Source organism: Pteropus medius, unplaced genomic scaffold (assembly GCF_902729225.1).
Source record: "Pteropus medius unplaced genomic scaffold, Ma_sr-lr_union100, whole genome shotgun sequence".
Lineage (NCBI taxonomy): Eukaryota > Metazoa > Chordata > Mammalia > Chiroptera > Pteropodidae > Pteropus > Pteropus medius.
The window spans coordinates 129757-152352 of NW_024348628.1; the positions used below are offsets into that span (position 1 = coordinate 129757).

Here is a 22596-nt window from a genome sequence, read left to right on the forward strand (position 1 = left end):
GGCCTTCAGTGTGAGCCCAGTCACAAACCTCCCTGAGGGAGACAGGAGGGTGTGCTCTGGACACCTGGGGGCGCTCAGGGTACACACAGCACAGCACACATAGACCAGCCCAGCAGCAGGTGCACAGGGAGCTGGGGAAGGGGCTTCCTGTTGGAAGCAACGATTTCCTCTCAAACCTCTCATGACAGAGAGACCACCCGTGGGCTTTGTGTCCCAAGGGTGGGAACTGTTTCCACACAGAGAGACACAGCACAGTGCAGGGACCTGTGTGCTGAGCTCAGGCTCTGCCCCCCACAGACACACGCTGTCCCCACATGGGCCTCCCTTCAGATAGGACACGTGGCTACAGGGTAGAATCAGCCCCCCAGGACTCTATCCAATGCCATTTCTGTCCTGCCTACAACACAGGACCCTCCAGGTCTTCACTTACTCAGGTGGATTTTGAAACCCTCCCAATATGACCAGGTGTCATCTACTGTCCTAACTTCACTAAATCTGAGCTCCATGAAGCTGGGTCCCAGCTCAATCACCCAGCTTCCACCTAGACCAGTCACAGAAGAGGGATTATGCATATATGGCATTCACCTGTCCCTAGTTCATGTGCTATCGTTAATCTAACAGTTCTGTCCATTTGTAGACTGCTCAGGCAGTATATACTCAGGGAGTCTATAGGTGACCTGCTTACCCTACGTGTCATGAACACTTATGATTCAAGGTCACACGTTCACTATTAAAGGACAGGTCTGTGTCAGGTGTGGGCACAGCTGGCTGCTGACCATTGGGCGCCACTAAGAACTCAGAAAACTTATGACAGTGGACATCTTGATGGATGCACCTGTACAGAGCACCGTGTTGGACACCTCATCGGTGTCTGTGGTGAGACGGGGTCAGGGGATACGTTGGATGTGCCGGTAGCTTCTCATGTCTCTTCTTTTCCCAACACTCCAGTCCTATTGGGGTGGGACCACCAAACCACTTAGCCTTTCTTGCCCCCTAAAAGCCCAAATTTAAATACCATCATTGGGAATTCAAACTCCAATATGCAGAGTTTGAGGGGCACAATTCAGTCCATAAAATTACACCTGTGGTCCCCCAAATCTAGCGCATCCTGGAAGCCAAGACTCCTGGGTCTCCTCCCGCCTGCTCTCAGCTCCCCTGGGACAGAGCACTCATGGGTTGGCTTGTGTTTCGGGAGTGACAGTTCCTGGACCTGGAGTGAGGTGAAACATGCACCTTTTTGAGTCCTGCCAGGGGGACCGATGCTCTTTCAAAATGTGACCTCACCTGAGATCTAACACGTCGTTGTCTGTTGTGCTCTCTAAATTCCAGCTTCCTGAGGGAGACTCGAATATATTATGACATTCAGTGATTTCGTGTCAATTATATATGTCCAGGTGTCTCTTACACGTAATGAGATTAGATCCCTACATCTAGTAACAACAGGTCAAAGGTGACATCTGTTGGAACATCTGCTGTGTGCGTCTAATTCATGGACTAGTAGAAGTAGACTGTCTGTGGGGAGCCGCGGGTCTTCGGGCCGCGGAGGCTTGGTTGCAGGACTGGGTGTTTTGCCTGCCTCAGACATTGCGGAGCCCTACTTCCTACTTCCTACTTCCTACTTCCTACTTCCTACTTCCTTTAACTTTCATCACTTCCTCCCCCTAAGCACACACCCCTTAGGCTGTCAATAACCCTCACCCCATCCTCTTAGACCCAATGGGCGTGTGGCACCACCTACTCGGACCATCCAAGAGCCAATGCGCTTGTCTTCCGCCAGCTAGCCCCGCCTCCCTTTGTTAGCCCTGTATAAATATCCCCGCTGAAAAATAAAGTTTGAGGCTTGATCAGAATACTGTCTTGCCTCTGTCTCTTTGTGTCTCCTGTCTCGCCTTCATCCTCCATAGGTTCCTTCTCGTCCCGCGTTGTTTTGTCCCGCCGGCCGGGGCAGACTGTCCATCAAACAACATGGACTCATCGTTATGACAGGCGCTTTCTCACAGGAATTTTCACTTGAACGTGTCCCCAGCAGACAGCCATCATTGCCCTCTGACCTCTCCTGGCATGTGAGTAAGGAAAGCCTTCAGAGCCCCCGGGATCCACGTCTCCAGGCCCCGTGGTTTCTAAAGCTCTTTGAGAACAGACACAGAGACACTCCAGGTGCTCCCCTGAAACGCTTCTCTGGTGAGAGTGGCAGGTCCTCTGAGAAGGGGAGAGCATGTCCCATCTGCGAGCACCTCTGGGGACACTGAACCACACGCCACAAATTGGACTGGCCTGGGACGTGATTGGACTCCGTTCTCCTCCTCCAACTTGAAGACAGGGAACAGAGTGGGATTGGAGAACACATGGGTGTCCACTGAGGTGCTGGAAGGCTGCACGCTGGAGGAGACCTTCTCACTGCTTCTCTCCTGAGATGACCTCCTCCCGTTGCCATCATGCTGGTCACGACCATCCAGTGCCGACAGGTCCTCACAGGCGTGTCCCCCAGTGCCTGCAGGTCAGTGATGCCATCGCTCGTCAGTCTCATTCCCACGAGGCTGCACTGACCCCCAATCCCACACTGTGTCAACGATGGGATCTCCTGAGACATTTACCAGCCTGAGGAAATTTCACATCTGGCCCATAGATTTTAAGTCTGTCAGATTCGTCCCAGTTCATACCATGCACTGTGAAATATTTACTCCTCACTTTATGGTTTTCTAGAACGCGGGTGGTGTACAAGTCTCAGGGTTGCAAGCCGGCTTTGAAGCACTCTCCAGGCTGTGCAATCCCATCACATGTTTCAGCTCGCTTTAGTGATTTATGAAGGATGCAACGATTGCGTTTCCCCTGCACTTGTGTACTTAACCCGCCAACACCACACGGCCCCTTCCCAGGAGTCACCCTCGCAACTTCCCTCCTCTCAGGGTCCCAGGTGAACATGGCGGCAGGCTGCAAACTGACTCTCCATGAGCAGGATGCAGGTCAGCGTGCACACACCCCTCAGAACGCCTGCTGGTCCAGAGTAGTCCCTGTGGTTGGCTGACGAAGATGGTTCCAGGGTGGTCAGAGCTCATTGGGGGTTATTTCCTGGGTCATCTTTTGATCCGCACACCAGCAGGAAGGGGCTGCCCTGCCGTGGGGAATGTGAGAAGAAAGGAGAGTCAAAGAGGGTCTCAAACCTCATCTCGGCTGCATGGCCTGGTCTGGCCTCGTGGGTCCTAACCTGGCTTGGCCTGTTCCCTGGAGCTGACTGAGGCCAGGGCTGCACCTGCAGGGACAATGGTTCTCAGCCAGGTCATGGGGAGGGACTGTTCTTGACTCTGCAATTACTTTTACATCTAAGTTGACAGTAATATAATATGATAGATGAAATAACGATTACACAATTTGGCAGGTTGAGTCTATTTACTGTGTTTCTTTGGATTTGGGGAAATGTATGGAAGAGTTTTCCTTTTTGAATATCAATTTGAATAATCCATGATCAAAATTATATGATCCACAGATCTAGTCCACACTGATTCTTAAACGCAGAAGAGGATGTCCTTTGACCTGATTCCAAAGTGCTTCCTAAACCAAGTGTCCTCCCATCTCACACCTAGGCATGTGTGTAAGAAAGGGAAAAAAATGTCCTAGGACCCAAAAGGGCATAAGCGGACTGACTTCAATACCTGCACACTTATCAGAAACAGGCTGCACTCCATGCAAATTCCTCTCAGGCCCCAGGATAAGTCCTGTCTGGGCTGTGGATGCTCACAGCTCTCTCCTCACACAGAGCTCAGGTCTCTGGGAAAGCAGCTCTATGTTCTCGATGAAGATGTGATTGTAGGGTCTTCTCCTGTGCCTGGTGACAGCCCCCAAAGTAAGTGTCTCTGATGTCAGACAAGGGACTATGGGATGCCTGTGACAGTACATGACTAACAGGACTGATGCTCCTTGTTCCCAGGTGTCCTGTCCAAGGTGCATCTTCAAGAGTCGGGCCCAGGACAGGTGAAGCCCTCGCAGACCCACTCACTCACCTTTGCTGTGTCTGGATTCTCTAACCCAGTCCTGTCCAAGGTGCATCTTCAAGAGTCAGGACAGGTGAAGCCCTCGCAGACCCACTCACTCACCTTTGCTGTGTCTGGATTCTCTAACCCAGTCAGTGGTCATTGCTGGAGCTCGAACTGCCAGACCCCATGGAAGGTCCCGGAAAGGGTTGGGGACAAGCATTACAGTAGGAACACTTACGACAGCCTGACCCTTATGAGATGCATCTTCATCTCCAGAGACACATCCGCATACCAGTTCTCCCTGCAACTGAATTCCATGACCACTGAGGACACGCTGCTGTGTGACTGTGTAAGAAACAGTGAGGGGACATCAGTGGGGGTCCAGACACAACGCTCCCGGAGGGAGACAGGAGGGCTGGGCTGCAGGAGACACTCAGGACACCAGGGGGCGCTTAGATCACCAGAAGAAGCTCACGTCACCAAAGGACACTCAGAATACCAGGAGTCGCTCAGGACACCAGATGATGCTCAGGACACCCGGGGACACTCAGGATACCAAATGATGCTAAGAACACCAGGGGGCATTAAGAAACACTGAGAACAGGGACAAATAAAGGACCAGGTGTCGATGGAAGTGACAGATTTTTTCCTGTCAGAGTCTGGGTCTTCCTGTCTAAAATCATCTCCCCAGGACTGCCCTCTAGAGTTATGGGCCTGTGAGTACCACTGAAGTCTCTGATTTTTCAAGTTGTATTGCAATCATGGTAATATTCTCACATGAACCAAAGGCAATATATCAATTATGGACGAAGAAAAAGCAAATGTTTGGATCAGCACACAATTAAAGTCTGTGCGTAAAAGGTGGAATTTTTCTACACTACCTCGCATTTTAAGAAGGGTCTAAAAAAATCATGGGTCTTTCTTGAGACAAATGCCCAAAAGAGACGACTCATGTGTCACACTGAAATGACTGTGCTTAGACTAACCGCCTATCTCTGTCATGGTCTGGGAGTTATCACCAGGCTCTGTATTCAGCACCAATGACAAAAAGTTTTAGAGAAGCACCTGGGGACCTGGTCCTGTGTTTCCTGGAGTTGGAGGTCAGGAGGTGTGTTCTCAGGAATAAGAAACTCTGTGGATTTTACATCAGGAAACATAATTTTATTTCATCCTCTTGGATGAAATATGAGATTAAATGTGTGGTCTGCAAACAACTGTAATTTCCACACTAATCCCAAATGCATTATCCCTTACTCCTTTGGAGTGTCCTGGCTGAGAGATGCCTTTCTCAAGAGGAACTGTCAAACGTCCTGTGAGAAGACGTGTTCCCATCCTCATTGGGTTCTGTCTATGTACATGAATATTGAGTAGAATGAGTTTGTCCGTCTTTTCACAAATCCCTCCTTCTCTGAATGGAAGAGCAGAGATATATTTGATTGCTGAGTCTCAGTGTCGGAGTTGGTCTTGCACACCTGTGTCCTGCAGAGACACCCCTGGCTACTGTCAATAAAGTCAGGTATATCCATGATGCACAAACCACCTGCGGCTCCCTCATCTGTGTGTGTTACTGAGCTCTAACTGCAGGATGCAGAATTAGGGTGCCGGCTGGGCTATCCCCTCTGAGTTCTATGTGTGTGGGGAGAATTTAGTGTGGTGTCCAGATGATGAGTACATCAACAGTTGTATTTATTAGTACACTTACTTGGTACTTAAATTAGATATTTAATCCCAACATTGCTAGATTGGTACAAAATTTGCAAAATAATTGAGTCGTAATGACAATCTCCCAACAGAGAAAAATTCAGTTCCAGATGGATTCAAGGGTGAATTCTACCACAGCTTCAGGATCAGCAAACACCAAGAGATCTTCTCAAACTCTTACAAGAATTCAAAGAAGAGGGATCAGTTCTAAACTCATTCATGGAGGGATCCATTACACATATTGAAGCCCAGTGAGGACACTAAGAGAAATGCAAGGCCGATATTCCTGAGGAACATGAATGCAAAAATTCTCACTACACTAAGAAATTTAACAGCATGTGGAAAGGATCACTTACCATGATCCGGTGGAATTTATTTCTAGAATTCTAGTAGGACTGAAAATATGTAAATCAAAAATGTGATATGCCACATTCACAGAGTGAAGGGAAAAGCAATATTATCACATAGATAGAAAAAACCGAAAGCATTGTTTAAAAAATTCAAAATTCATTCATGATAAAAATTCTCAGAAAATTTGGTACAGAAGTAATATATCTTTTATGATCAAGATGGCAGAACAGGTAAAGGCTGTGCTTCCTCCCCTCACTACCATATCAAAATTACACGAAACTACAGAGCAATCATCTTTGAGAATCACCTGAAGTCTAGCTGAACTGAGTCCTACACATGGAGACACACAGCAAAAGCCACCTTGAGACTGGTAGGAGGGATGTAGCTATAAAACAGGCTGATCCAATAGCCATGTGTGGCAGTTTATAACCAGAAGGACCAACTCAGCTGCAGAGGACCCTAGAGGAGTGAGGGATTTGAACCCCACACTGTGCTCCCCAGCCCAAGGTTCCAGGGCCAGAAAAAGAAGTTCCTGCAACTTACGTCTGTGAAAATCGACGGGATGGTGCTGAGAGACACAAAGAGTTGCGGGAGTTCCAGGCGTTTCTTTAAATGGCTTGCACAAGGACTTACCGCTGATGAACTCACTCTGAGTTCCAGCGCTGGATCAGCAGCTTCAAAAGTATGGGGGATGTATGAGAGGCAGGGAATTATTGGGCTTCAGGGTGAGGGCTGGAGGGACAGCTTTCTCCGAGACAAAAGTGCTGGCAGAGGCCATTGTTCCTTTGTTGAGCACTCCCCACCTGACTTGCGGACCGAGATGAGTACCATATCTGAGTCTCCATCAACCTGGCTGACACCACGTACCCTGCCCATGTGATTCCCTGGACCCCACCCCTTTATATGTGTGGGCCCACCCAAGCCATTTCCAGGGGAATTTCCATACAACCAGCTTGCCATGGCCAATGCTGCGGACTGTTTCCTGAAGATTCTCAAATATTTGCAAACCCCAAACAGGCAGCGATGGGCCTCGGTGTGCTCTTGCTGACCTCTTGCTGAGTAGTCTCAAGCCTGGAACTGGTACAGCCAGCCTCAGTCAATGTCTTGGCCTCTTGAGGCACTTGCAAGCCCAGTGTGAATTAGAATCCAACAGCTGATGTCGTGCTACACAGAATATCAGAAAGAGATTCTTAAAGGCGAGGTTGCCCACTGTGGCTGATTCTATTCAGCACGGAACAGGAAGTTCTTGTCAGGATCGTTAAGCAAGGAAAAGAAATAAACCTTGTCTAACTCAGAAAGGAGAAAGGTAAATGATCTCATTTTGCATATGGGCAGTTTGACTTAATCTTTATGCAGAAAATCCTCCACATTACACCAGAAAAATAATAGAACTAAAAAGCGAATTCTAGAAAGTTGGAAAATGCAAATCCACAGACACGAATGATTTGCATTCCTTCACACTAACAACAAAATATCTCCATGGCTCTAGATAACATGCATGGCTGTCTCAGAGTGAAGTAAAAAAGACGGCTAGAACTGGCTGAACAACGAGGAGAATTTCAAACTAATGAATCAAGATGCCCAGATGTGTGTGACCTCAGTCTTGAGAGTTACAACACCTCATGTACCAGTATTTTTTTCTACAGTTTTGCACCTTGGTCCATGTTCTCGCTGGCTCCCACCTGCAGTGGAATCAGTGGAAGCAATCCCAAAGATTACATAGAGACGTCAAGGATTCCAATGACAAATTTTCATAACCTGAACTTCTTTACTCCCAAATCTGTACTTGCATCTCCCCAGAAAGTGCCTAATGTGCCTGAGCTTTATTATATCCCCAATTTTTGTAACTGGTCCCACAAGGCATTCTAGAGAATACAATAGAAACCAGAGTGCTGAAGATGCTGTATATTCCCCCTAAACTCCAGTGAAGTGAATGTGCCCCAGGAGCTCTGCTCTGTTTCTCTGCAGATTTCAAGCTTCTGTTTCCCCGATGAGCCAACACAGACACTGCTCTCCCCTCATACATTTGCTCCACCTTCTCTAAGTTCATGCTCTTATCTCGGTTTATCCTCTCAGCTCTTCCTGGAAAATAATTATCAGATGGAACTTCCTGTCCCCTCAGCACGAACCTGCCGCACTGTACCGTCCATCTGGTTGTGATGGTTGATTCCCCTTGGTGTGTGCGTTACTCTTTACCTTCAAAGGCATCTTATTCAAATCTCCACTCTTCCTTTTTCATCCTCTTACATTATTTGTTTCCTGCTGTGTCTTTCCACTAGCATTAAACATGATCTAGTGTCCATCCAGGAGATTCTGAAAATCTCCCTAGGCATGTCCACGTGTCCTGGCATATGTTACCGGAAGCAGCTGGGTGCAATGCAGAGGGCAGAGGACCAGATACAGGGAGAACTGAGAGCCCAGAACCAGTTCGGGGTCTCCATGTCACACAAAAGAGGTGGACAGTGAGGAGACATCCTGTGAGACTGTTCCTCAGGGACAGAACTATGCACAGAGATCAGCGACCTGGCAGATGATATGTGTCCCCCAAAAGAAATTGGGACTGAACCCGCAAATGCCCATTGTGCATAATCCCTGTGTCATCGACTCACTCTTAGGTGGGGCCAATAATTCAGGTATGAATACTCTGCCTCATGAATATGCAAATGAGCCACAGTGCACTAGCTTAAGTAGGGACCTGTCTGTGTCCTCAGCACATAACATCATGCCTTCACCCACAGAGGCCGGACAGCACCACCCTCAGCATGGACTGGAGCTGGAGCGTCCTCCTCCTGGTGGCAGTGGCCACAGGTAAGGGGATCCCCAGCCCTCGGCTGATGAGGGCACCAGGGCCAGTCAGGGCTCTGCAAACACTGATGTCTCCTCCCCACAGTTGTCCATGGCCAGGTCCAGCTGGTGCAGTCTTGGGCTGAGATGAGGAAGCCTGGGGCTTACGTGAAGGTCTCCTGCAAGGCTTCTGGATACACCTTCACCAGCTACTATATGCACTGGGTGCGACAGGCACCAGGTCAAGGACTTCAGTGAATGGAAAGAATTGATCCTAAAGATAGTGAGACAAGCTCGTGCAGATGTTCCAGGGCAGAGTCACCATGACTGCAGACAAGTCCACCAGTACAGCCTACATGGAGCTGAGCAGTCTGAGGCCTGAGGACATGGCCATATATTACTGTGCGAGAGACAGTGTGATGACCCACATCCTGCGAGTGACAGAAACCCTGAGGGAGAGGGCAGCTGTGTGGGGCTGAGGAAGGAAGGGAACAGTGTCCTCTGACTTCCTCATACAGAGACAGAAACCTGAGACTATAAGTGACACTCTCATGGGAATACCTGGCACTCAGTGAAAGTTGTCACGAGTCCAGGTGTCCTGAAGGAAGATGAGGGACAGTGTTCCCTGACAGGTTCCTGTAATTTGTCATGGCTTCTTCATAGGACACATATGCATCTCTCTAGTCTCTGGATGAGGGAAGTTAGTTCAGGCATCATCTGGGATTAAGTGTTGGTGTCAGATTCAGGGTTTGGACTGCAGATCCCCCAGTCATTCCTCCCACTTTCCCCTGTTTCTGAAAAGAGAATGATGCTTCAATATAGGTAAGTATAAAGACTGAAGTGTGAATTCCTACTGCCCAGTCTGAGGTCCAGCATTAAGCACATGACCTTCTGGAAAGATGATCCCGACTCCTGGTAGCAAAGTCATGGTGACGGGTGACCCTGGTTCTAGCACAGTCCCCCTCAGTTCTCTTCTGCAGGGCTCAGCTCCTGAAGAGGGCCCTCCGCTCTGACCACAGCCCCCAGTGTCTCTGTCCCTGGGGCAGGACTTCTGTCCTCACACACGGGGAGCACAGTGGGGAGACCTTTGATGACGTGCGACCCAGGTCCAGCCTGTGTGACTTCCCTGTCCCTGCTCAATCATGGTACCACACACACGGAGTATAGTCTACAGACATTGCCTCCTCACAGTCTGGAGGTCAGAGGAGGAAGTCAGTCTCCCTGGACAGACATCAAGGTGTTGGCAGGACCACAGATGTCTTGGTGCTTGGGCGGGTGCCGGTAGTCTGAACACGTGTGCTCCTCAAATTTACATGTGGAATTACTAACCCCACAGAGGACTCTGTTAGTGTGTGGGGTCCCTGGGAAGTGCTGGGTGGTGAGAGCAGAGTCCCCATGAAGTGGACCAGATCTTTTCAAAATGAGGCCACAGAGACCATGGGTGCCCCTTCCCGCATATGAGGACAGAGTGAGAATTGCCAGATACAAACTCCAATGAGGGCTCTCACTAGTGGTGACCATGCTGGCACCTTGAATTTGCATTGCCGCCTCCAGAACTGTGGGAAATACAGCGATGTTGCTGATATAAAACCCAGGATTCATATTCTTCCATAGCAGCCTGAGCAAAGTCAGACGGTGGTCTGCTTCTGTGTTTCCTGGTTCAGGAGCTGCTTTCCTTACATCCGGACTCATGCCCCATTCTCCATGCCCACAGCCTGGAGGAAGTCACCTCACATCAGCAGTCACGCTGCTTCCTTTCTCTCCTGGAGTCTAATCTCCTCTGCCTCGCTCTGGCGTGAACACTTGTGGCTGTATTAGGAGTGCCTCAGATAAAAGAGGAAGCCATTTACCTCAAGACGTCTAATGGTCCTGGAATGGCAATGTGCCTATTCCCCTGGTACAGTCACAGCTTCCGAGCACAGAGTGAGTGAAACAGCCCTCCGAATATTCACATCCATCCCACAGGCCAGTTCCACTAAGCACATCCCAACATCCCCCAAAGCTGACTCATTAAAGCATGACCCGAAGCCCGAAATACTGAAGAGCATCATGTCCGAATTCCCAAGTGTAATCTCTAACTCAGGTGTCAGTGAAGATTTGGGTGGATGCACCTTGGGCAGAATCCCCTCCACTTGCAGACCTGTTGTCCCTGAAGACCAATTACCTCATTCTAAAATGCACCGCAGGGCAGGCAGATGGTCACAGTCCAGACCCCTCCCTTCCTAAGAGAGGAAATGAAGTTAGAGAGAAATCACCAGCTGAAGATGATTCTAAGTGCATCTGAGAGAACTCCATTGAGTCTTAGGACCTGGGGATGAGCTGCTGTGGCTCAGAGCCAACCTCTGGGCTGTCCTCTGCCCTTGGATCCACCTTCCTGGGTCCTGAGGAGCCATGTGATGGAAGAGGAGCCCACTCATCACCTGTGTCCTGCCAGGAGACGATTGAGGCTTGACGCCTCTTTTCACTTTGTTCTCTCTCTGTGACTTGAAAAATGTCTTCCAACAATTGCCGTTTCTGAAAGGAAGGTTTTAGTTAAGACCCTTGCAATTAAATATCACCACAGCAGAGAGTCAGGGACACTGCTGGAATCAGCAGAGGCTGCTGGGGACTTGTGGCCTAGGGGCAGAGGGCAAGCTCCATTGATGGGAGTAACTTAAAGGGGACGTGTTTCGCACAAGAGGGACAATATGCCTGTACCGGGAGGGACGCACCACTGAATGCTGGGTAAGAGGAGGGACCGGGCGAGTCTCTGTTTCTCTGTGGGGCTTTGAAGGAAAGTGTGCTCAGGACACAGTGGGTCAGGTCCTGCAGGGGGCACACAAATCCCATGGACTTGTGTCTCAGCCTCAGCAGCTCGTGCAGATTGAGACTCAGGGCTGGTTTCCTGTGTGATCTGTGGCTTCCATCCATGTCGCAGTTTCCAAGGGAACCTTTTATATTTATCCTTCTCTGCACACCCCTGACATTTCTGAATGCACAACGCAGTGTTTTGGATTTTTTTCTTTGTAATAAGGGACACATTTCAGACCTGCACAAAATAGTCACGTACAGAGTCAGAAGTGACTCTGGCAGTTTTCACCAGGCTCAGAGTCCTGAGAACGCTCCGGGGACACCCCTGAATCCTTTCCAATCAGACTCAAACAGGAGACCCTGGTGGTGTCCCTGACACATAATACTTTTGGGTCTTCTCAGGCCATGGTAGAGACCAGGCCGTTTTCAGGATATAAAACCCATTGGATTCTACCTCTAACTCTCGTGATGTCAAACGTGTACCAACATGTCTCAGCACGGGTCCTGCGTTCTTTTACTTAATCCACTCTCTTTCCCTTTAGAATTTTTTTCCTTGCATTTCCCTTAGTTTGGTCCCTAAAAATAGTGAGTGTGGTGTCCATGCTCGAATTCTCACGACTCAGGAGCTTTACCTGGAGCTCAGGTTGGCAGCTTCAGACACATTAGGAGAGGCAGATGGGACTTTCCCCCTCCTCACTGCACTGCACAGCCCTGTCGTCCTCAGTGTGGACACATTGGGAAGACAAACGACTATCCATAGCCAAGTGGACAAGTTGTCTGGTAAACGTTAGATGCTATGGAGGACGCACCTGGTGCAGCTCCAACTATCCCGGAGTCACCACCTGCAGGGGTGCTTTGGGGAGGACCTGCAGATGGGACCCTCAGATGTGCTGTGTGATCTGGGTGCCATCAATGGAGGGGAAGCACTGGGCAGGACTCAGGATTTTGGGGAAGCCACAAGGACGGCCAGTCTAAAGTCTCTGGAATCCCTGAAGCTGCTGTCCATCAGGGAATCCATGCCATTCGGGTGTGTTTGGTTCAGCCCACATCAGGTTATTTAGGATAAATTCCTGAGTTAGAGAACATGGCTGACACATTATAACAAACCCAGGACAATACCTTGACAGCAACACCTGGATTAGTGGTGACTGAAGAAATGGACAGTGGAGCCCGGCCGTGTTTCCACAAGAAACTGACCGTTGTCTGCAGCACTCTGTGTTTATCAGTAGAAGCAGGTTCATGTCACCAAAGACATTTACAGAAGGGGTTGTGGTCAAGGCCTTACGAAAAGCAGTTTCAGCGGCAGATTACTATTGTTTGAGCATTCCATTCTGTTTCATTTTGAAACATCCACACTTGTAGAGAAAATGCTGAGGGCTCAGGGAGGCTGCAGACGCTGTCAGGCCCCAGTGCAAGTCCGACCCTGAGAGCAGGCAGAGGGAGAGCTGGGAGGGTGACGTTCTCCAGTCGCACTGCAGTGCGGGGAGGGTCCAGCACATCCTCCCTCAAAATTGTCATCCTGACAACGTACAAGAAACCCAGCAATAAGCCATCCCAGTGTCTCTGCTGTGCCCAGTCCCAGCTGGAGAGGCTCACAGGTGTGTGGTCCCAGCACCAGCCATGTGATAGGATTCGGGGAGCAGCGGCTGGGCCTGTCCACGGGGCATCCTCTAAAGAGAAGTTATGGCTTCCTTAGGACAAACACACTGTGCGTGGCGTTTGTGTCAGGAAGCATGGTTGTGCTTGTTATCGTGGAGGATGTAAAAGATTAAACGTACATGATGCGAACAGTTTAGCCTCATCTCTGTTGTCCTTCACCACGAGCCGTCAGGGGCGGAGCCTGACCTGCCTCCCTTGTTGTAGAAAGAGCCTCAGCTGAGTGTCCAATTCCCTTCTCCTCATTCTACCTTCCACAGAACAGCAGGAGAAACACGTCACACAAGTTCCCCACCGTCCATAACAAGGACCGCCTCCCTCCAGGATCCACTAAGAAGGTTCCGGCACCATCTGAGCACCCGTCACGATGGCTGTCGTCACCCTCATTTCTGCGTCTGCTCAGGATGGCTGAGGTTTCCTCCACGAAGACTGAGGCTGCTCCCCGGCTCCCGTCTTTCTCTCTGAGCTCCCCCCGGATCCTCCTCTAAAGGCCTTTCCACAGCATGGAGGCTTCTTCTAACAGGCAGCTCAAGATGCATTCAGCCTCTTTGCCCTGCCCGGTTCAAATGCAGCGTCCACTTTTTACGTATCTGTTACAGCAGCACCCCCATCTCTCTGTACTGATTTCATAGTCCATGTGAGCTGCTATGAAAGAGTAACAGAGATGAAGCGGCTGAGAGAGACAACTGGAATTTACTTCACACAGTCTTGGGGGAGACGAATCCATGGTAAAGACAACAATAGACACAGCATCTTGAGGTCTCGCTTCCTGGTTCACACACGGCCTTCTGTGCCCTCACCGGGGAAGTGCTCCCTGATATTCAGGACACTGGCTTTTTGAATGATTAACTGTTTCTAGTTAATCTTTTGTACTTTGTAGGCTTGTGCTTTCTGGAGACCTATCACATGGGCAGGCTGAACTTGGTCCCGTATTTGTCTAGGTCACCTGATAATCCAGACGTCAGGGTGCAGCTTTCTGTGATGTCACTTGCATGATGTGTTGAAGGGAATTTACACATTTGCACTTAGTGCAGCTTGCTTGTCACTGTGGCTGTGTGTTGTAAGAATAAGAACATTTTCTCAGGTCTCTACAGGCTGAGAATTGGCTTTTTTTGTAGAACCCAGGTACTGGGGACATTCCAGCACCCATCAGCAGGTGCGCGGACTCACACGGAGGTGGACGCACTCATCGGAAGGAGACTCAGCACTGACCCGTGTGAGCCCACGTCACACCACACACTGCATTTCCAATTACGATGCTGAGGATGTAACATGCACATCATGTGTATGCGTGCGATTCCAACTGTACACGTCATCCTTGCGTGGCTGTGGCGGACAGAGCTCTACCACAGCAAGACGTCTACCGTACAAGTGCAGTCATCAGTGAACTAAGAAAGTTAGAGGCACAGGGAGTGACTCTCAGATGGGGCAGGAGCCTGCAATACACTTGTGACCCTGGTTCTCACACGTGCTCTCGGTTAGCACTAGAAGGCAGCAAATCCCACACGTGCTCATGCAGGACGGAGACCTGCACCTCACAGGGCACGTCCACTCTGTCCTGGAGGTGACCCAGGGGATCAGTGGGGTGCAGTGGGGAGCGTGCAGGGCCAGACACATGAGTACACTCTTACACATGTGCGCTCTCGACCCCAGCAAGCTCTATGTGGTCCTATTTGGCCTTGTTCACCTGTGATGCGGGTAAATGATATCACATCCCATGACTTATGTGCATGAGTAAAATGAAATAAGATGTTGGTGCTAAGTATTTAAGTAACACGCGTCACAATAAAGGTCATATTTTACCAAATGTTCTTATTGCCACCATGTGCCCAAATACACCCATGTCTGCTCTGGGTCTCTGCCCTCTCTGTGGGTCCCCAGGCCCAGAGCTCCTTATACAGTCAGAGCACATGCAAATAGGGCCCCTCTGCTGATAAAAGCCACCCCAGCCCCGAGTCTGCAGCTCTGGGACAGGAGCCCAGCCCCGCGATTCCCAGGAGTCCCCATTCCGGGATCAGGTCTGAACACGCACGCCGCACCATGGCGTTTGGGCTCAGCTGGGTTTTCCTCATCGCTGTTTTACAAGGTGACTGATGGGGAACAAGAGACACTGCGTACGTGAGTGGGTCTGAGTGAGGAACACGGACGTGTGACATTTTCCTGACCCCGACGTGTCTGTGTTCACAGGTGTCCAGTGTGAGGTGCAGCTGGTGGAGTCTGGGGGAGACGTGGTGCGGCCCGGGGGGTCTCTGCGACTCTCCTGTGTGGCCTCTGGACTCACCTTCAGTAGCTACCACATGAGCTGGGTCCGCCAGGCTCCGGGGAAGGGGCTGGATTGTGTGGCCACTATATGGAATGATGGAAGTCAGAAATACTACGCTGACTCCGTGAAAGGCCGATTCACCATCTCCAGAGACAACGCCAAGAACACACTGCATCTGCAAATGAGCAGCCTGAAGGCTGAGGACACGGCCGTGTATTACTGTGCGAGAGACACAGTGAGGGGACTTCAGTGTGAGCCCAGTCACAAACCTCCCTGAGGGAGATGGGAGGAGGTACTGCAAGGGGCATCAGGACACCAGGGGGCGCTCAGGTCACACGAGGCACAGAACAGAAACCAGCCTGGCAGCAGGTACAGAGGAAGGGTGAAACGGAGTCCTACTGGGAGAAATAATTTCCTCACAATGTTCTCAGCTGCCTCAGGGGCAATTCTTGTATCTCCTTGTGGCTCTACTTTGAAATAGTCTTACTAGAGACAATAAATGAAGAAGTGAACATTCTTTCGCAGATGACACACTGGTGATTAGGGACCTTCTTTCACCACCTTCTGTGTGTCCTGTTTTATTTCCTGACAGAGATCACCTGAGGGTTTCGTCCTCACTGTGGCTGGGAAACATTCCCCACAGAGAGACACAGCACAGTCCAGGCTCCTGTATGCTGAGCTCAGGTTCTCTGCCCCCCACAGGCACATGCTGTCCCCACATGGGCCCATCACTCAGAAAGGATTCCCCATGGGGGAAGGAACACAGGGCACCCATCATTCCACAGTCCTGAAGCAGGATCTCTGGTGGCATGAGCCCAGTTTATAAACAGAGTGAAAAGACGCTTTCTTGTGCAGAATCAGGATGGAGATGCCGGAGTCATTGTCCAGCCATTGAGTGAGGAGACACAGAACAGGAATCGCGCATTACTCGGAAGGGCACGCTGAGCCCTCACTGTCACTTCATTCTTAATTTTTGACATGGGTCCCCTCCTATGATTCTGCACTGGGCCCCGGCATTGCACAGTCGCTCTGCTGTTGTGTCTTCAGACTCCATCACAGTCTTTGCCTAAATCGTCCCCACATCCGGGAATGCTCCCAGTAAGAAGGTAGCTACAGGTGCTGTGACTAGAGTGAAGAGAGTTCAGGTGAGGGACCCGTGCGTTTCGACTTCTCTCTGGTTCCTGGTCTGTAGAGGAAGGAGCACTTTGAGCTTCCCACAGACATGGCATCCTCTTGACTCTGAAGAGCATTTCTCTGCCCAGACCTCATGCGGACTCCCAGAAGTTCTAATGCAAACTGAACAAGGATTGATCACTCTATCCTACAGGCCATCTTCGCTGTTCAGATCTAATTAGGGAAGCGAGACTCTCTACTGCACCCACATTGTTTCCCGGATAACTATGGGTTTCTCTCCTTTATCAAATAGAAATGAATCGTGTTACTGGAAGAGGAATTCACAGCCCGGACCCACTCGTCCATAGAAGCCCCACCCATCACTCAGTGATACAGGCCCCCACACTCACACCCAGTATGAAAGCTTCCGCCTGAGCTGAAACACAGTGGGGAGATGAACCCAGAGTTGGGGAGGAAGCGTGTGCTCGCTCATGATGTGCTCAGGGTTAACAAGGAGCTCCTGAGAGGATGACTGTGTGTCCCAGGCCTGTCCCCAGCGTTCATGCTGGAGGTGAAGGACACAAGTCTTTTCTTGTATGAAATGGGAACAGACTATGACAAGGTCCTGCTGTGGAGAACGCATAAGGTTAGTCTCTGAATTGTGTGTTTATGTATTTTATTACCATCTCTATATTATGCTGTTTTAACAACTTTACAAATATTTCTGGATGGGGAGAGATTTCCCCTCATGACGTCACCAGTTCTTAGATACAGCACAGGTTCTAGCCGGGCACACGTTTTTCACATGCACACTAACCTCTCAGGGCACCGGACTATCTCTGCCCGCACATCCCGGGTCACGATCCTCCTCTGCCTTCGTCATCCCAGGCCCAGCAGCCAGGCAACTGGAGAACCACCTCCAGCTCTGAGCCCAATAAAATGATTCACACAAGTCAGGCACAGCTCCTCACCACCTTCACCTCATTACCAGGAAACCCCAGTAAAGCACAGGCCCATAGTCCCTTCTCCGTTCGGTATGTGTCTCCTGACACCGTGGTGTCTTCCCTGTGGCCCCTGCTGGCATCTAAGCTCCTGTCTCTAGGAACTGTGACCGTGATAAACTGTTTTGCCTGAGCTGCTCCTGTGTCTTTTTTATGGCCACACCAGACCGATATCTCTTGAAAGAAAACAAACAATTGGCACCATGAACAGGAAGGTCTAGTACTGATAGGGGGACTTAGAGACACCCCTAACAGCCTGCCTTCACTTTTGGCTGTGTGATCGGGCCCCGCCATCTGGGAAGGCTCGGTGACAAGTGGACACTTTTGTTCACAGCTTGGTGCTCTCTGTGTGGCCTCATCAGGGACTGTCAGTGCTTCCTGTCCTAAATGGGGGACAAAGGTGGTGTCCTTCTCAGGGTGTGGTGTTCTGTGGTCTGACACCTGCCCAGGGGCCCTTGTACCCCGAGCTCAGCCTCAGGCTCCCCCCTGAGCAGAGAGGAGAGAGGACAGGCTCAGCCCTGCCCTGGGACAGCTTCAAAGATCTCCGATCCATGTTGCAAATGGGGATCAGAACACGGTGGGGAGTGAGGAGGGTGGCGGGTCACGAGCACATGTATCTGAGACACCAACGACCCCGCAACTGACACCCACAGGGCCCCTGCCCTCCATCAGGATGAAGGAGGGAGAAGCCCAAGTCCTGAGAGCAGGGTGCGCGCTCCCTGGGACGGAGGCAGAGGACAGACATGGAGACAAGGTTGTCCACAGCCCGTCTGCCAACTCATTTTGTTATTTTCATTACTTCTGATGAGTTTCTGATCGTTGGCAGACACTCGTCATACAGTTACAATACTCAGGATTGTGTGGCACTGGTAGAAGGCATGACACAGATCAATTTACCAGAATATGCGGGACCTTGGATGAGCCAAGTCTCTCTTAGCTAAGACATGGAGGGCTCGGATCTTCAAAGAACAGTATGCTCGTCTCTATCCACATAAATATTTTTTATCCTTGAACTTCTATTTCAAGAAAATTGACATTAAGCTCCACATTGCAAAATGTAATCAAAATTTATATCTTATAAGAAGTTCATATAGACTAGGTAAAGACAATTTACTACTTAACAAAAAGTAGGACAAACCACATATAAAACGCTCAGCATCAACAATGAGGGGTTTGCAAGCCTGGTGAGGGTTTCAGGCAGTGGCATAAACCAGAGTAAAGCCATCTGCGCTTAAAGGATGTGGAAGATTTGAAAGAACTGTGTTTTATTTGGGGCTATAGTTACAACAAAGTGGACATAGAAATATTATCTGACTGGAATTATGTTAACACACATTTAGGAACTGTGAATGTATTAAATCTGTTGGTGACCTGAATGTGCCTGGACATAATGCAAATCGCTTCAATAATTATGAGAAATATGCACAAGTTTTTTTAATGACAATATTCTGAACCAGTCCATCATTCACTCTTATATTAGAAAGGGTTGGATTTTCTCTAACGTCTTTTAATGCATCTTAGAGACCAGTTGCTCTCCCATCACAGGCTGAGATGCTGTAGATTTAAGAGAAGAGACCCTACTGGCCCCAGAGACGCCAGGGAGCCTGACCCAGTCCCTCCCCTCTTATGAGGAGCAGGCTGCCCCCATGCAAATTCCTCCTCCAGCCCCAGGGTAAAACCTGTCTGGGCTGTGGACGCTCACAGTTCTCTCCTCACACAGGGCTCAGGTCTCTGGGGAAGCAGCGCTGTGGTCGAGGTGAAGATGAGACTGTGGGGTCTTCTCCTGTGCCTGGTGACAGCCCCCCAAGGTGAGTGTCTCATATGTCAGACAGGGGTCTGTGGGATGGTTGTGACAGCATGTGACTGACCGGACTGATGCTCCTTGTCCCCAGGTGTCCTGTCCCAGGTGCAGCTGCAGGAGTCGGGCCCAGGACTGGTGAAGCCCTCGCAGACCCTCTCGCTCACCTGCACCGTCTCTGGGTTCTCTTTAACCAGCTATGATGTGTACTGGACCCGCCAGGCTCCAGGAAAGGGGCTGGAGTGGGTCGATGGTATATGGAGTGGTGGAAGCACATACTACAACCCAGCTCTTAAGTCCCGACTCAGCATCACCAGGGACACCTCCAAGAGCCAGGTTTTCTTCAAACTGAACTCGGTGACCAGCGATGACACGGCCGTGTATTACTGTGCGAGAGACACAGTGAGGGGACCTCAGTGTGTGCCCAGACACAAACCTCCCCAAGGGAGACAGTAGGGGGAGCTGCACGGGCCGAACAGGTCTCCAGGGGGCGCTCAAGTCACACAAAGCACAGCACGCACAGACCAGGCCAGCAGCAGGTGCACAGGGATGTAGCAAGGGGCTTCCTGTTGGGAGCAGGGATTTCCTCTCAAAGTTCTCAACCGCCCACGGGGACAACCCTGACTTTTCGACGTGGCTCTAAATTCTTCTATTCTCACTGCAGACTAAAATGAAAACGCACTTTGTCTGTCTGTAGACGACATATCACTGGTGGTTGGGGACCTTCCTTCACCAGTTTTCTATGTGTCTGTTTTCATGTCTCAGCAGAGGGACCATCCTGAGGGCTGTCTTCTTCCCTATGTCCGGAAAATACCTGCACAAAGAGAGACCTGGCACGGTGCACACTCCTGTGTGCTGAGCTCAGGCTCTCTGCTCCCACAGTCACACACTGTCCCCACATGAGCCCTCCCTTCAGACAGGACACATGGCCACAGGAGTAGGATCAGCCCCCCAGGACTCTACCCAATGCCGTTTCTGTCCTGTCTACAACACATGACCCTCTAGTTCTTCACTCAATCGGGTTGCTCCATGGAGCTAAAGCCCAGCTCAATCTGCCTGCCTCTGCCCAGCCAGTCACAGACAAGGGATTATGTACATTCACCTGTCCCCACGTCATCTCCGATCATCCCTCTAACACGTCTTTCCATTTATGGACACCCAGGCAGGTTATATCAGGGAGTCTAAAGTGACATTCTTACCCTACATGTGAAGCACACTTATGATTCAATGTCACACAGACACTTTTGAAGGACAGGTCTGTGTCAGGTCGGGGCACTGCTGCCTGCTGACCCATGGGTACCACTAAGAACTCAGAAACCTGTTGAAAGAAAATATCCTGATGGACCAACATATACTGAGCATCAAGCTAAACACCTCATTGTGGCCATGGTGAGCCAGGGGTCAGGGAACACGCTGGATATGCTGGTCACTTCTTACATGTCCCTTACTGGCTGACGCTGAGATAGCCGATCAGATCTGCAGGCCACGACTTAGATTTTTCTCATGAAATGTTTTTAGCAACACTTTTCCTGCCCTCTTCAGAACGTAGTCCACAATTTTGGCTTATGGATGACTGGCCCTTTTTCACAACTCCACATTCTGAGAGGCAATCGATTCATACTGCTGTCTTTGATCCATCACTGTCCTATCACGTTTTACTGGAAACATTACAAAGAAGGAACCAACCAACCCGCCTTTAGCTTAGTAATCCCCGAGCTAAATACACACTTGCACTGCGCACAGCTCTACCTTAGACATCGCCCTAAACCTGGCCGCCCACATTCTTTGAAACTTTGTGACAAGGTCACTTTCCTCCAAAACCCATGACCTATTCTCATTTCCATTGACACTTCACTGAAATGGCTCCCATGTTGACCCTCCAACCACCGTGTCCTCGTGACTGTGTGCGTGTTCTCTCAGTGTGGGAGCTTCCTCCACGGCTCTCCTGTCCTCTCTCTGAGCTCTCCACACAATCACCTGTAACACCCCTCACGGCAAGCTTGGAATTTTCTAGCAGGCACTTAAAAGTCTCCCACCTCCTACCCATCACCTGCTTACATGTCCATGTGCACTTTTTTCGATGCTTCTTCCTGCAGCACCCACTTCTCAGAACCACAGACTGTCCCATATGCTCAAGCTGCCATCACAAACACCAATGACTGGGCGACTTAAATGACAGAAATTTATTGTCTCATGTGTAGTGGTCAGGAAGTCCAGGTGTTCGATCCAGATACATCAATGCCTGGTGAGAATCCTTCCTGACAGACACACAGCTGACTTCTAGGTGCAATCTCACGTGCTGGAGAAAGTGAGAGATGTGTCTCTTTTGCCCCCTCTTCTCATAAAGCCACAAGGTCCAGTGGATGAGGACTCACCCTACAGTCTCATTTATCCCTAACACTTCCTAAGAACCCTTCCCCATACAGTCCATGGTGTGTTAGGGTTCACCACAGGAGTGGTGGGCGTACAGTTCACACATAGCGAGATCCCAGTGTTAACTGTGAGCAGGTTCGCTGACCAGAAGGATGTTCATCACTTTCCTCGTTATGTCAGCACAGGCACAGGTTCCTGACAGCAGCGCTTACAAGACGTCCTCACGCAGAGACCAGTGCCTCTCAGACGTGATCGTGGACCTCGTGTCCCAGCGCATCCTGGAAGCCAAGACTCCTGAGTCTCCTCCCGCCTGCTCTCAGCTCCCCCTGGGACAGAGCACTCTCATGAGTTGGCTCGTGTTTCAGGAGTGACAGTTCCTGGTCCTGGAGTGAGATGACACATGCACTTTTTGAGTCCAGCCAGGGGGACCGATGCCCCTTCAAAATGTGACCTCACCTGAGGTCTAGCATGTTGTCATCTGTTGTACTCTCCAGATTCCAGCTTCCTGAGTGACACTCGAATATATTATGACATTCAGTGATTTCGTGTCAATTCTATCTGTCCAGGTGTCTCTTACACGCAGTGAGATTAGATCCCTACATCTAGTAACAGGTCAAAGGTGACATCTGTGGGAACCTCTGCTCTGTGCATCTAATTCATAGACAAGTAGAAGTAGACTGTCCATCAAACAGCATGGTCTGTGTTTGCAGGGATTTTCCAATGTCACCTTCACCCAGAGGGAACTAAAGGACACTGGAGTCCCCAAACCCTCAAGAGCTTCCAAACTCAGGGGAG

The 22596-nt window shown here is 50.1% G+C and overlaps 1 pseudogene and 2 gene segments (V, D, J or C); all 3 read left to right on the top strand.

Moving 5' to 3' along the window:
• The first annotated feature begins 8785 nt into the window (after nt 1-8785).
• On the top strand, nt 8786-9820 carry LOC120616807 (immunoglobulin heavy variable 1-46-like; annotated as a pseudogene).
• A 5408-nt stretch (nt 9821-15228) lies between these two features.
• On the top strand, nt 15229-17763 carry LOC120616808 (immunoglobulin heavy variable 3-7-like). The segment is given in 4 exon segments: nt 15229-15339; nt 15441-15761; nt 17187-17275; nt 17518-17763. Coding segments are annotated over 4 exon segments (702 nt in total).
• Nucleotides 17764-19284: 1521 nt separating this feature from the next.
• On the top strand, nt 19285-22172 carry LOC120616810 (Ig heavy chain V region MC101-like). The segment is given in 3 exon segments: nt 19285-19438; nt 19523-19830; nt 21987-22172. Coding segments are annotated over 3 exon segments (540 nt in total).
• The last annotated feature ends 424 nt before the right edge of the window (nt 22173-22596 follow it).